At 50.2% G+C, this 14,263-nt stretch overlaps 1 protein-coding gene across 4 annotated transcripts in view; it reads right to left on the bottom strand.

The window, feature by feature from the left end:
• The window catches only part of ACSL6 (acyl-CoA synthetase long chain family member 6), a 79,532-nt gene that overhangs the window by 52,188 nt on the left and 13,081 nt on the right, over positions 1-14,263 (bottom strand). For all 4 annotated transcript variants that reach the window (XM_049786731.1, XM_049786732.1, XM_049786734.1 and 1 more), the window contains exons 2-9: positions 9,999-10,219; positions 6,023-6,137; positions 5,482-5,546; positions 5,142-5,243; positions 4,830-4,929; positions 4,216-4,394; positions 3,320-3,352; positions 997-1,048 (exon numbers count right to left, since the gene is read on the bottom strand). In XM_049786731.1, coding sequence (XP_049642688.1) covers positions 997-1,048; positions 3,320-3,352; positions 4,216-4,394; positions 4,830-4,929; positions 5,142-5,243; positions 5,482-5,546; positions 6,023-6,137; positions 9,999-10,219 — 867 coding nt within the window. The remainder of the gene's footprint in view (positions 1-996; positions 1,049-3,319; positions 3,353-4,215; positions 4,395-4,829; positions 4,930-5,141; positions 5,244-5,481; positions 5,547-6,022; positions 6,138-9,998; positions 10,220-14,263) is intronic.

Genomic DNA, 14,263 nt, shown 5'->3' with positions numbered 1-14,263 from the left:
ATAAATAACCCATCTCACTTTAGTAAGGTCCTATTTCTCACAAACTACCAAGCTGGAGTGTCCAGACCACAAGGCTGGTCAAATGTATGCCACACATCATAGAAGTGTTTCTGCAGCACACTTTCTTTTATCTCTGGAGAAGGCAGACTAGGTGCTGCCTGTGTACAGGGCATAGGTGAGTGCCTTCCCAAGTCATCCCTGAGATGGAAAGAGGGCTACTGGTGGAGAAGCAGGCAGGCACCCGCGGACAGAGATGCCTCCACATGCTGCTTCACTCAGACAGTCCCCACAGCTGCTCACCTCTCCAGCTGTGAGGTGGACAGGACTGTAAGGTATGGTGCCTCTGCCTCCCCCAACATTGCTCCTCGCTTGTTCCCTAGTCACTGTGCCCCAGTCAGCCCCCAAATGATAGGCTTCTTCCTGCCTGCTTCTTTCTGTTAGCTGCAGTCCCAGCCCCCAGAGGTGCTATGTGGCGCTTCCACACATCATCCACCTCCTATGTGCCCCAACACATCTAAGAAACTGTGGGCAGGAAGATAGAGAACTTAAGGGATTGGTTTGCAGTTCCCCAGCAAGTGGTGGGGGTAGAATTCAAAACCAGGTGCTCACATGCTAACTCCATACTCAGTCTAGGACCTAATACAAAGGCCAGGCAGAGGCAGATGCAAAGCGGTTTGAGCTGCTTCTCCAGGAGAAAGGAACCCTGTAGAGAACAGCCCTGGCCCTGGTTATACCCTGTCCCAGGTCTAGGAAAAGGCAAGTCCTAGAAAGAGGGAGCCTGGACCTTCCCATCCATAGTATAGTATCCATCTAGATCTAGGCACCCAGGGCAGCCTCCTGCCAGACACAGCGAGTGGCAGGAAGAACCCAACTTTGGAAGGAAGCCGAGTCCTGGAACCAGGCCCACAGAGGGCATGAGTTGCCTGCAGTCAACAAGCCAGGTGGCCAGGAGGATGCAAGTAGCCCTGGATCATGGTCTGGGTGATTTTTGCTTACCTGTGGTGCCGCTGGTGAAACACACAATGGAGAGGTCGCAGGGCTCCGGGGGCTGCAGAAGTGACAAGAGGGTGGGCTGAGGAGACCTGGCACGGGCATCCTAACTCATCCGGGGCCTCTGTACCAGCCAGCTCCTCTTGGCACTAGTATATGCCCATCTGATGTGGTGAGGGGTTCAGGTCTGCATGAGCATGCCGTGGCGCTGCAGTATGACAGGCAAGTTCCCCAGAAAAAGGTAAAGATGTGAGAAAAACAGATAGAGGCCTAGGTACTGAGCTGCCCCACCAACCTTACAGTGGGTCCCACTGGCCCCACTGCCCAACTTGCTCCTGAGATGTGCCTGCCATTATAATGGGGCATGGACGGCTCGGCCAGAGTGCCACCAAGACTGCTCTACATCTGGTCCTGGCTGGGACACTGTCACACACAGAAGAAGTGAGACAAGCAAGGTCTGTCCAGATGAGGTGAGGGTAGGCAACTGGGAGAGGAAGTGGCCTAAGACACCATAAGCTCTGAGGGGTCAGGAGAGAGCTCTATGGCTATGTATGGGAGTGTATGGGAGGTGGAATTCTGTCCTGGGGTTGTCCAGGAGAGGTCCTAGGGAGCAGGCTGAAGACTGGGTGGGAGAAAGCTGGGATTAGAGGAGAGGGGATGGGGAAGGGAAGGGTCAAGCTGGAGGGAGGACCAGAAACAAGAGGCTGGTCAAAAAAGCTGAGAGCCCTGCTCAGAGCTTTCTAGAAGGCAATGAACCCTCCCTGTTAACTCCATCCCAGGGACTGGGAGAGGAAGTGGCCTAAGACACCATAAGCTCTGAGGGGTCAGGAGAGAGCTCTATGGCTATGTATGGGAGTGTATGGGAGGTGGAATTCTGTCCTGGGGTTGTCCAGGAGAGGTCCTAGGGAGCAGGCTGAAGACTGGGTGGGAGAAAGCTGGGATTAGAGGAGAGGGGATGGGGAAGGGAAGGGTCAAGCTGGAGGGAGGACCAGAAACAAGAGGCTGGTCAAAAAAGCTGAGAGCCCTGCTCAGAGCTTTCTAGAAGGCAATGAACCCTCCCTGTTAACTCCATCCCAGGGACCATACACACACACAGAATCACAAAGTAGAGAAAGAAACAAAGGCAGCAGATGCCAGAGGGTCCTTTGACCCCAGGGCTTGCATCTGAGTTCTGTTACTGCTCCCATCCCGAGTTTGCCACACTCAGAGGGAACTAGTCCTGTATCTCCAATTACTGTAACCTGACAACAAAAACTGATTGAGGAGAACTTTTCTTTCCTATTTATTTATTTATTTATTTATTTATTTTGGTTTTTGGACCACACCAGGCTGCACTCAAGGGTTACTCCTGGCTCTGAGCTCAGATATTGCTCCTGGCAGGCTCAGGAGACTATATGGGATGCTGGGAATAGAACTGAGTTTGTCCAGGGTTGGCCACGTGCAAGGCAAATGCCCTACCGCTATGCTATTGCTCCAGCCCCTGCGAACTTCTCTTGGGATCTCGAAGAAAGACTTTGGACTTAGACAAATTAGTATGCCTGGAGCCTATAATGGGTCTTATGGCAGGAGCTTCATGGGTTAGGGACACCATGTTTTTTAGGCCAAAAGTTTTTCTTTCTATTTTTCCAACTTTTGCTGCACCCATGCAAAATTATGCCATCTCGATCTTTTATTTAGAGGCATCTGCCTTTCTTTTAGAAAATTCACTTTCTCTTGGCATGTGTATCCCTTTATATTACCTCATATTTCTGCATTTTTCTATGAAGTCATCTGGGCGAGATGTGGGATTAACCAGAAGCCATTCCCACTCAGCATATGCCTTGTTACTCATTGGAACATCTTTGAATGTAGTACCTTGATTTGGTGTTTAGATCACTTAATCTCCACCTCTGGGTGAGTTCTGATTTTTTCTAAAAATACTCCAGGTTTCAGGAAAACGCTCTCTTGCATTTCCGGGCACCCCTATAGAGCTGCCTGTGCTTAGGAGCAGAAGGCTTAAGAGTTAGAATTTCTAAATCTGTTTCACCCTCTTCAGTGTGTAAATTATTTCCTGCAACGACATATGCTTCCAGACCCTCATCTCTCCAGAGTCCTGGCTTTGGAACTTGAGGCTGATTTAACACAGCCCGATTCCCCAGAGAGAGAATTCACTGCCCTTTCTCCTTCCTCCTTGACACCTAACTCAGTCACAGGCACTGCCTTGTATCCTGGACACTCCCAGGGCAGCTTATTGACCCAGGTTATTGCATACTGGAAGGGCAATGTGAGGATTCAAGAGCGAATCTGCCCTCGAGGTGCTTAACAAACACCTGCTGGAAGGTCAGCTTACCACAGGAACGTGACGGTTCTGCTGGCCACACTCCTGGAAGAAGAAAATGCTATTTTAAAATGCTCACAAGTTCTCGGCAAAGCAAAAAGTCAAATGAACAACATGGTGTGCCAAACCCAATGCTGAGGATCTCCTGGCCGGACATGGCTTAACCAGCAAAAGCCATTTGCGTGGCTTCTCTTGGTACCTTCTAGACCTATGGCCTCCCTCCCCACACAGTGCTAGGGGAGAGGCACCCAAGGGAGAATGCTAGGGGAGAGGCACCAGATACACCTGCTACAGCAGAGAAGACAACTTGACCTGAATGACCGGGTGTATCTGAATTTGAATTTGGGGCAGTGGCATGAGAGAGAGCTGTTTCAAGAGAAAGGTCAGGGCTGGCTGGAGGATTGGGGAGTTGCCAGCATAACTTTAGCTCCCTAACCTGTGAGGGGGCATGATAGACAGAGTTAGAAGAGCAGAGAATTAGTGGGAGAACAAGAGGGGGTAGAGGCCTCTGTCCAATAGATCCAGAGGACAAGTGAGCTGCCTGGTACCTTGGAGGGTGGGATGTCCTGTGTTATTTCAGCAGGCCACAACAAGGGTAAGCCAGGCACTTAAAACAGGTGCTGGAAAGCTCCTCTACAAATTCCTGGACATAGGCAGGCTGCTGTCAGCTGGTGGAGGGTGAGACTCTGGGACAGGCTGGTACCACCCTCCATCCACCTCTGGGTGTCTGTGTTAGTAACTCGGTGGCAGGCTAGCCAATAGGGCCTATCACGAAGGGGATGCCTTAGGATATCTGGACATCCCCACCCTACCACACAGCCTCAACAGCCTTCCTGAGGGTAAATATTGGCTCTGGCTAATGGTCAGACAGCTGCAGCCCTGCAGGCAGCCCAGACACAGTCCCTCACCTCCACAGCCTGCATGGACTTGATGAGCACCCCGCACTCCTGTCCTCTATCTTTCAGAGCGTCTTCAAACGGCTCCATGAGGATGATGAGCTTGAGCCCGGGAGTCTCCTTCCTCTCCACATGCTCCAGCAGGGTCACAGCTTTCTGTGGTTTGTCCACAATCACAGTACTGATGTCCGCTGTGGAGGCCAGCAAGGAGAGTCAGGCACAGCAGGCACAAGCCACGGCTGCAGGCAGTACAGCAAGTCAATGAATGCTGAACTGCATGTGCCACGGTGTGTGTGTGTGTGTGTGTGTGTGTGTGTGTGTGTGTGTGTGTGTGTGCGCACTTGCCAGTGTCGAGGGTTCCAGGAGCACCCATTCTCCCGGATCAGTCCCAATCTCAGAGCTGTGAGTGGGGAACTGAGCGGTTCCCAGTACTTCTCCAAGCCTCAGAAGGCTGGAAACCGTGGAAGGGTTGATGCAGAGGCAGTCCAGCCCTCTGAATCAAACTGCAGATAAAGTCCCATCGGGGAAGGTTGGATTAGGAAGCCTGTTCTGTGGCTCTGGCATGTTGGTAAGCAGGATCAAGGGTGCAGAGTGGACTGTCAGTGGCAGGCAGGGCATGGCCTCACCTGTGTTGATGATGTAGCGGATGGCCCCAGGGCCCAGGGTATCATAGAGTGGGACCACTACCATCGAATATGTGTAGCAGGCAAGCTCTGAGATGATCCACTGTGGAGACACATAGGTTGAGGATGTCATAAGCACAGAGAAAAGAGACTCTCCTGCCCTCAACCCAGGTAAGCAGGGTCCTGTGCCCGGGGGTGGAAAGGGAATAGACCACGGTCTTCCAGTTTTATTTGTGTCCAAGACCCTACAAGAAGGGAACAGAACTCCTCAATTCTCCACTGACACCTCTTAAACCAGTCTAGACAGATGCTCACCTCTGGCCGATTTTGTGCAAAAACACCAATAAACTGATCTGTGCTTGCTTTACAATTGTGTTGGAGAAGTCCAGACCCCAGGAATTCAGCCCTGTCAGCCACCTGCAAATGATCATAGGGAAAGTGATGGGAAAATGAAATACTGAGGGAGGGGGGAGTTTCCAGGTAGGATTCTGACAAATCAAAGACACCACCCCAAACCCCTGGCCAGAGTAGCTGGGAATTCCGGGAGGCTGAAGACAGGAGTTCAGTAGACAGGTAAGATGGGGCCCTCTGATATCCATAAGGGTGCCCACAATCTGTGCTAGTAGTGGGGATGGGGTCTGTGTCCATTGCTCACCTCCTGGTAGGACAGCCATTGGTAAGGCTGATTGGGCTTCCTGAAGCCAAGACAAGGGCCATTTCCTGCAGAGAAACAGACAAGCTTTGTGCCAAGGTGGAGTGTGGGAATGAGGTTACATAGCCATAAAGTGGCCCATCCCAATTTGTGGAGTGTCCATGGGTCAAGTAAAGGGATCAGCCCCATTCCTTGTTGCCTTCTGATGCCCTAGAGGACCTAGTGTGATGGACAGGGCATCTCTTCAGGCCTCAGGAGTGCAGCAGGACTGTTGTGAGTAGCTCTGTGAATGAGGGCAAAGACCCTGGGGGCGTCCCTGGGCAGTTTGGTTCATAAGTGACTGCCAAGGCTACTAGAGTATATGCAGTAGTTTTTGGCACACAATCAGCTGGTTCTAAGGACTGTAACAGAGCTGAGGTGAGCCCTCTGGCCACTTCTCTGACTGGACAGGAGAGGAGCTAAAAGCAGTTTCTATTCACTGAAGATAGACTCTTACTCCTGCTATGCTCATCCCCTGCCCCAGCCACACCCAGGTCCCTCTCACCTGAGATGCTAAGCCCACGGCAGAACACCTGGTACATAGTCCGGGCATCGTCATAGTAGTGGGTCAGAAGCTGCGGGCCATCCCCAATCACAGATCGCCGGGCCCCACCACTGTCCTAGGAGCCAAGCACAGGCCAGAGAAACTGGCTGAGGCAGGCAGGAGTGTCAGGAGATGGCACTGGTGGGCCCCAGGCTGTCCATAGTGTGGATGCTCCACAGCTAGGACAGAGACACACTCTGAAGTTACACACACAGTCTAAAACAATAGTCCTTCTATAGAATTCATTTCCCAGACACACATTCTCTCCATGGACATTCCTATCTGCTCCATCTATCCACTCCATGGACGTTCATCTCTGTTCCACATATTTGCTCTATGTACATTCATATACTGTCCACAGATCTACTCTACAGAAGTTCAGATGCCCTCCACATATCTTCTCTATAAAAATTCATATCCCCTCCATGTATCTACAGATATTCATATCCCCATCACATATCTGCTTTACATATAGTCATATCCATTCCACATATTCTTTCAACTGGTAGCCATTCCCTTTCATATATCTGCAATAGAGATGTCACATTTGTTCCACGTATCTACTCTATGTACACTCATATATTCTCCACTTTCCACTCTACAAACATTCATATCCCTGCCACTCTATAGAAATTCATTTCTCTCCACATACCCGTACCGCAGACATTTATATCCTTGCCACATATCTGCTCTAGACATTCATATCTATTCTACATATCCACTCTACAGATGTTCATATCCCTTTGACATCTATTCCCTCCATTGATCTCCTCTACGATGTTTATGCACACATGGACGGATACACCCTACATATCGGATGCACCCTATACACATCCAATCCACACACACACAAACACACAGCTTTCACAAATAGGCCAGTTCATAGTCTTCCAAATTCACAAACATGCAGCACCCACACACCAGGTCAGCTTTCACAAAATGACCCATAATCCAATCATACAATAGAATAGAGTCTAGCTAGAACCAGGATACACCCATACATCAGAATCAAACTCTCAAAAACTCCCCAGCTGCTCGTGACTCTGCTAAAGTCCTATATGAGAATCAGTTACAGGGGCCAAGCAGATGCTCAATGGGACACAGTATGGCTTGCAGTTATATCCCTGGCACCACATGCTTCCTCTGGGTATCTCTGGGAGTGGCCCTTTGGCCTAAGGACCACTAAGGAGGCCCCCTATAGAAATCTCTCCAAAACAGTCGTCTTTAGGGGACAAAGCTACGTCCACCATTCACATAACAAGGACTGGGCTAAAGGTGTTTTTCCAGGAGTAGAGGCAGAGAGGGAGCAGGGCAGAGTGGCAAGGATTCAGGAAACCTCTGCTCTGAGAGGTAGGGAGATAAGACAGACTTCTTCCTTTCTTCCTCCCTTCCATTAAGCCACACTTCCTCCAGGCCCTCACTGCCCTGATATAGAGACACCTTTCCTATGAGTGCAAAGTGGACTATGCTGGCTGATCACCTCATGGAATGTCAGATAGGAGGAAAACTGTGAGAGTTACAAAACAAAGAGATAAACTCAAAACCACAGGCACCTAGCTCTCAACCTTTTTTTTTTTTTTTTTTTTTTTTTTTTTTTTGGTTTTTGGGCCACACCCTGTGACGCTCAGGGGTTACTCCTGGCTATGCGCTCAGAAGTTGCTCCTGGCTTGGGGGACCATATGGGACGCCGGGGGATCGAACCGCGGTCCGTCCTAGGCTAGCGCAGGCAAGGCAGGCACCTTACCTCCAGCGCCACCGCCCGGCCCAATATGTCTTTTTTTTTTTTTTTTTTTTGGTTTTTGGGTCACACCCGGCAGTGCTCAGGGGTTATTCCTGGCTCCAGGCTCAGAAATTGCTCCTGGCAGGCACAGGGGACCATATGGGGTGCCGGGATTTGAACCGAAGACCTCCTGCATGAAAGGCAAACACCTTACCTCCATGCTATCTCTCCAGCCCCAAGCTCTCAACCTTTTATAGTGGAAGTTCTGAGAACTTCCAGAGTTTTCTTCTGGAGTTTTCTGAGAACTGGGTACATATAAAACCTGTCTAGTGGGATATCAATTGAGCAGGGTTATGAAGAATGTGAAGGGGTTGGACAGGCAGAACTTGGGGCAGGGATTGGCCAGAGGCAGGTGAAAATGCAGAGGCAGAAGGCACAAGTGTGATCTGTAAATTGTAGGTATTTCCAGGATCTCCAAACCAGAGAGGGACAAAGGGAAGCATGGGGGAGGATTGTAGGTAGAGTAAGAGACAGGATATGAATTAGGTGTCGGAGCACATAGCACAGAGTAAACATAACAGGGGACTCTATAATCAGGTCTCCTCTCCCCTCTTTTCTATCACTCTCCTTTACCTACTGCACTGCCACCCTCTTACTTTCTGTACTCCTGAGGCAGAAGCAAAGGAGTAAATCAGTCTTCCCAGGAAGGAAAACCTAAGCTGTGTCCTGTTCTCCCAGTCAGGGGCACAGGTGACTTTCTTGGCTTCCACTCTGAGACACAGTCACTCCCCATTCTTCCTCTATCCAAATTTTATTAACTCCAACCCTAGGTCTGGCATCTAGTTATGCTTGGCTCTGCCCTGACCATCGTTCCCCAGAGGGCTCCTGTGTTTCCTGACTACTCAAACCCCAGAAGAGCCAGTGCTGCCACACCATCTCCTTGTGGTTCCCGCCTATGCACTGAATGTTGAGCTTCCCAGGAATAAGGAATCTGAGTATTTCCTCTGAGTCCTCTTCCCACATACTTCATTGACTGCACAAAGCAGTGACTCCTGTCACTCGCTTGAGAGCCGAGGAAATTGAGGCTCAGAGAAAGGAAACTTCCATGGACCACAAGACGAATGAGAATCAATACCAATATTCAAACCCAGATCAGTGGTCACCAAAGGCCGTGCCCAACACCCTTCTGCATCCCTTCTTCGTTGCCCAGCTCACCAACCCTATGAGTCATGTCTCCCAGAGCTCCCATGCCCTCTGATCTTCACATGTCCCTGCCACCCATGGGAAGGCCTGGAGAGTCTGGCCTATGTCAGCCTGCACCATCTCCTCCCTGGCACTGACCAGATGGCCATGACACACCACCAAGAGCAAAAGGTTCATGCTCAACCCCAGTGCTCATGGCCAGTCGTTGGGCAGAACTGAGAAACTAAGAAAGGGAAAAGGCCTGTGTCCTTGCAAAGGTATAAATATATTATTCATTCAAAATGAATACATTTTAGGAAAAGGTAATATTTATATAAAAGACAACTTGGGGGACCGGCGAAATAGCAATGGAGGTAAGGCGTTTGCCTTCCCTGCAGAAGGACGTTAGTTCTAATCCTGGCATCCCATATGGTTCCCCGTGCCTGCCAGGGGCGATTTTTGAGCGTAGAGCCAGGAGTAACCCCTGAGCACTGCCAGGTGTGACCCAAAAACCAAAACAAAACGAAAACAAAAACAAAAAAGACAACTTGGTTCAATGAGAAATAGACCTCATGGGGCCTCCCCAACTTAGCTCCGATCACCTACATCTCCTGCAAGCTGTGGCTCGCTCACCTGAGCATCCTTGTTCAGAGGGGCATGGTTTGGGATGGGCTCAATTCTGGGTCCCAGCACCAGGCCAGAGCTAAAAGCAAGGTGTTGGGGGTGGGGGATGGATTTACCTTAAAGCCCCTTAAAGCCTTGCTTACTGAGAGACCAACAAGCTCAGATCTTTAACACAAGAAGCAGGCAAACCAGAGTCCTGGTGCTAGGGTGACACAAAGTTCTTCTCCAGCCTCCATTCCTGGGAGAGGCAGAGTGTGCAGTTGGAGGATCCAGCTCAGGGCCACTGAAAGTTTAGTGGCTGGATGCTGAGTCTCTGGAAAAAACTTCTCTGGGTCACACAAATTCCACATTGGGTTCTACCTTTCAAGAGTTCCTCCACCGACTACTTCCTATTACCCCCACCCTACTCACCTCCACTTCCTCTGACTGCATCAGGAGGTTGCATGGTGGCTGCAAGGCCTTGGGCCGATGAGTGAACCAGTAGGCGAGAAGGGCAGCCAATGCACCCATACTCACGAGGGTGGTGGCTGAAAGGCTACGGAAAAATTGGCCCAAATCAGCCAGCTCGGGCAGTCGCAGTAGCTTCAGGATCTCCTGTGTCTGCATCTTCTCCAGAAGTGAGAGGATTAACTCTGCCAGAAAGAGGAGAAGAAGAGTGAGGGTGAAGGCCTTGTTAGCTAGGTTAGGAGAGTTGGGCTTTGTCCTCTGCCTATTGTGGATCATTAGCGACAAAGAGACCTTGGCCAAGCATTGGTCATTGAGGTGAAGTATCTCCTGATGCTCCTGGTCTCCCGGAAGGGCCTATTCCAGAAGAGGCCAGAAACCTCAGAAATCTGAGCAACCAGTCCTTGAGCCACTTTCCTGGAGACCCAGATGCTCAGGTCCAGGGCCATGGCTGGTAGCTACCTCCCAACCTTCTGGGGACATGGACATGCTCTGACACCTGGCAGGGGAAGTCTGGTAGGCCCAGGGCCTAAAAAGAAAGGGCTCAGTGAAGCTCCATTTGCTTGTCTGAGAAGCATTTTCACCATCTGTGGTTCTTTCCAGAGTGCTCAGGGGTTATGCTTCCAGCTGAAGCTGAGTGGACATGGGGATTTATCACAAGGACATAGAGGATGCCTTGGGTAGGCAGTGGGCTGTTTTTCTGAGAAGCGCTGGTAACTAACTTTGGTTCCTAGAGAGAAGTCTGCCACGCTCTTTGAGATTTAGGGTCTGGATATTTCCAGAACTAAAGTAGTTGGAGGGGCATACAATGAATTCTTAAGTCTTACTGAACCTCCTCACTGTCACTGCCCACTTGGACTGATGCTGGAAGTGCTCTGTGACACACACAGGTCTGTTGGCAAGGGCTCCAGACTGCAGAGCACCAAGCACCCTCCTCACCAGTTAACAGCATTCTTGGTGCACAATGAGAAACTGAGCAGCAGCCACTCTGCGACTGTCTGAGCCCTGACACTAGAGTTCTGCCAGTCCCAGAGAAGGACGTGTGTACTAAACTGTAGCACCACCACACCCATAAAGGAAGCCAGTAAAATCCCACTGTTCAAACTTCTCTCTCACTTATCATCTATGCAAGATTGAACATAGTCCTCCTCTCCTTGAATCTCTGTTTCTCCAACTTTGAAATGGGGACTTATCACTTCAGCACATAAAACCCTTCATATGGCATCTGGCAGTTATAATCAAGTGGGGACCACAATGATGACTAGGGTGTGTTGTCAGTGCCCAGGAAGACCTGAGCCCAGGCTGGTCCCCATACCAGGCAGAGGTGACAGGGCTCTGAAACTGGCCTTTCAGGTTTCAGCACACCCCAAGTCAGAGATTGGCTGCTCCTTGGATCATTGGGGAATAGAATGAATCCTCAGTTGGCCAGAGCATCCTCACTGAGTGCCTGAACTGGAATTCTAGTTTTACTGGAAATCTTCTTCAGCAGGACCAGTTTTGAGACCATCCCATAGGAGCAAATCACTCCAGGAATATGGATCAAGTTAAGATTTTCCATAGGCAGAGCCAAAGCTCAGCTATGGCCCACAATGAGTTCACCAAGAAAAAAAATGCTCTGGGGATGATGCCAGGCAAGTAGCCAGGTGGCTTCCTTATTGTAGAGAAACCAAGTCAGTTGGATCAACAGAGAGCACAGTCTAAAATGCCCAGGTAGGGGGCTGGAGCTATAGCACAGTCATAGGGCATTTGCCTTGCATATGGCTGACCTGGGATGGACCCAGTTTCTATTCCCAGCATTCCATATGGTCCCCTGAATCTGTCAGGAGCGATTTCCGAGCACAGAGTCAGGAGTAACTCCTGAGTGCCGCTGGGCGTGGCCCCAAAACCTAAATAAATGTTTTTTTTATAAAATAAAATAATTAAAAAAAAAACAGAATGCCCAGGTCACCCACACAGCTGCTTACAGACACACCCACCCCTAGGCCTTCAGGTGACCTCTGCTCATCCAGACAAAGGCCTGCCTGGACCATGCGAGACACATAGGCAGCAAGCAGTGCTGGGAAGTAAAGTTTGGGGAGTCAATGGAGATGCTGGAAAGTGGAATGTGAACACTGAGACCAAAAGACCAAGAAGAAAGGTGACCCAAGTTGAAAAAAGCAAATACACAGATGTTAGAGCTGAGTTAGGGTCCATCAAGCCTTTAACAAATAAAATATTCTGCCCAGGAAATAATATCAGGAACCCAAGAAATCATATATGAGTCTCCAGACTGAAAATCTGCTAGGTTGGCTTCCAGAAATTCTGTGCTTTCACCTCCAATGCTCCCCAGTACCAGGAAAGGGAAATGGAGCTCACTGAGAGCCCTGGTACTGGGGGTGGGGGGGAACCCACCCTCTATGCACTGTTGCACTTTATAGTGCCACATACACACCACCAGGAGGGAACAGATGCTCTTGCAGAAGTTTCCTGATATGGGCACCAAACAGAATCAGAGGGACAGCTCAAATGACAGCATAAACACCTCTGCCTCGTACTACACTGCCCCTCTGCACCATACTCGCCCACAGTCCTTGCTCTCCTATGCAGTGTGCTGAACCCTCAGAAAAGCCAGCTTTTCTCCAACCCCAAGTGAGTGAGTCTGAATCATGATTGTGCATGAAATAATCCAAACTGGGCTGAGGGTGAAACACGTGTAGTCTGGGTAGTCTTCAACCTCGTATCAAGGCACCAAGCTGCCTGCCAGAACTGCCATTTTTATTGAATTCAGAGACCACCCCTACGTGAGGCAATAAGGACAGATAGCTCAGGCTAGCCTGAGCTAGTCCCACCCAGGTTTATAAGTAAGACAATCTCTGTTTTGGGGTAAATACAAGTTGTTAACAAACATACAAAGGAATCAGGGATGATCTTTGTTTTAGGTAAAATGAAGTGTAGCCTAACAGGCTAGAATCTGTTATCTCTGCACAGCTGGGTCCAGTAGAAGCCACTGGCCTGGTGTGGTGGCAGAGGTAACACCCCTTCTCCCAGGAGGCGTGGATATTGTCTAGTATCCACCCCACTGGCCGCAGTGTCACACTTCTAGGCCCAGAAGCCTACTCAGAGTCCATTTACCCTATGACTCTCTTCAGACCTGGGAGCTGCCTCTGAACGGGGCTGTGAGTGCAGGTCCTCTGAGGACATGGTCTTCCGAGCCAGCCTGCGCCACTGAGCCCTTGGCATGGGGCAGGGCAGAGCTGTGGCTACACAGCCGTCTCACTTTATTATTCCCAGGGCCCTGGCTCCACTGACCCTCAGCGACTTTGGTGAGACCTGGTGAGTCCGTAAGGGCAATTGTTGCCTCATTTCCAGCCCCAAGAGGCTCTCCTGCTTATAGCATGAGCATGGGGGGCTGAGGAACACCCCAGGGAAGCAATGGAGCTGGTGTTACCAAGTGAACTGCCACAAGTGTTTGTAAATACTCACCTGGTCCTCAGCACACCTAGTAAGCACAACCTCTTCCCCTGCAGCACAGAACAGTTTAAAAGGCTAAGTGGTCACATAGGCTAGTGAGCCTGGACTCTCCCATCTCCCCACATCCTCTACAGGCTTAAGACATATGAAGGGTGAGCTGTAAGAGGCATCATTCTGGAAACCCAGGAAGTGAAGAAAATGGAAGGAAGGGAGCCTAGGAGGAAGGCAGATGACCTAAGGATGGCTGAGGTAAAAGCCCCAAGGTCCCCCTGGCTCAGCTCCAAAAACCATCTGCTGTCCTGACCCCTTGGCCTAGCACGTGCAGACTGATTCTCTCTGCTGCTATGGGCTGTTGGGACAATCACAGCATCTCAGCATCTGCAACCTCAGCATCTGCAACCTCAGCATCTGCTCTGCTCCATTCCCAAGGTACCTGGCCTTGTCCTGGTTCCATCATCCAGTCCACAGCAAGTGCAGCACCTCAGCCCCCTCAAACTTCTCCCAGCTTCTCCAGCTGTGCTTCCACTGAGAACTGAATGATTCTCTTGACTCACAAAGTAACCATCTCCTGCCACTGCTCCAAAGTCTTGTTGAACACCCCACTATCCCAGAACAAATGTCCGAACTCTTGCCAGCAAGGAGATCCTCCCTCCTGATTCTGTCTGTTTCTTCCTTCACTTGAGAACCATCTCCACCTCCCTCCATAATCTTGAGATGAGGTGGGGGTTCTGCTGATGTTTTTCAGATTCTGGAGTTCTGAAAAACTTCCGAGGTGGGCACAA

The sequence above is a fragment of the Suncus etruscus genome, chromosome 14 (genome assembly GCF_024139225.1).
Source record: "Suncus etruscus isolate mSunEtr1 chromosome 14, mSunEtr1.pri.cur, whole genome shotgun sequence".
NCBI classification, from domain to species: domain Eukaryota; kingdom Metazoa; phylum Chordata; class Mammalia; order Eulipotyphla; family Soricidae; genus Suncus; species Suncus etruscus.
Note: the sequence above shows the minus strand (reverse complement) of the source record. Positions and strands in the feature narration are given on the sequence as shown.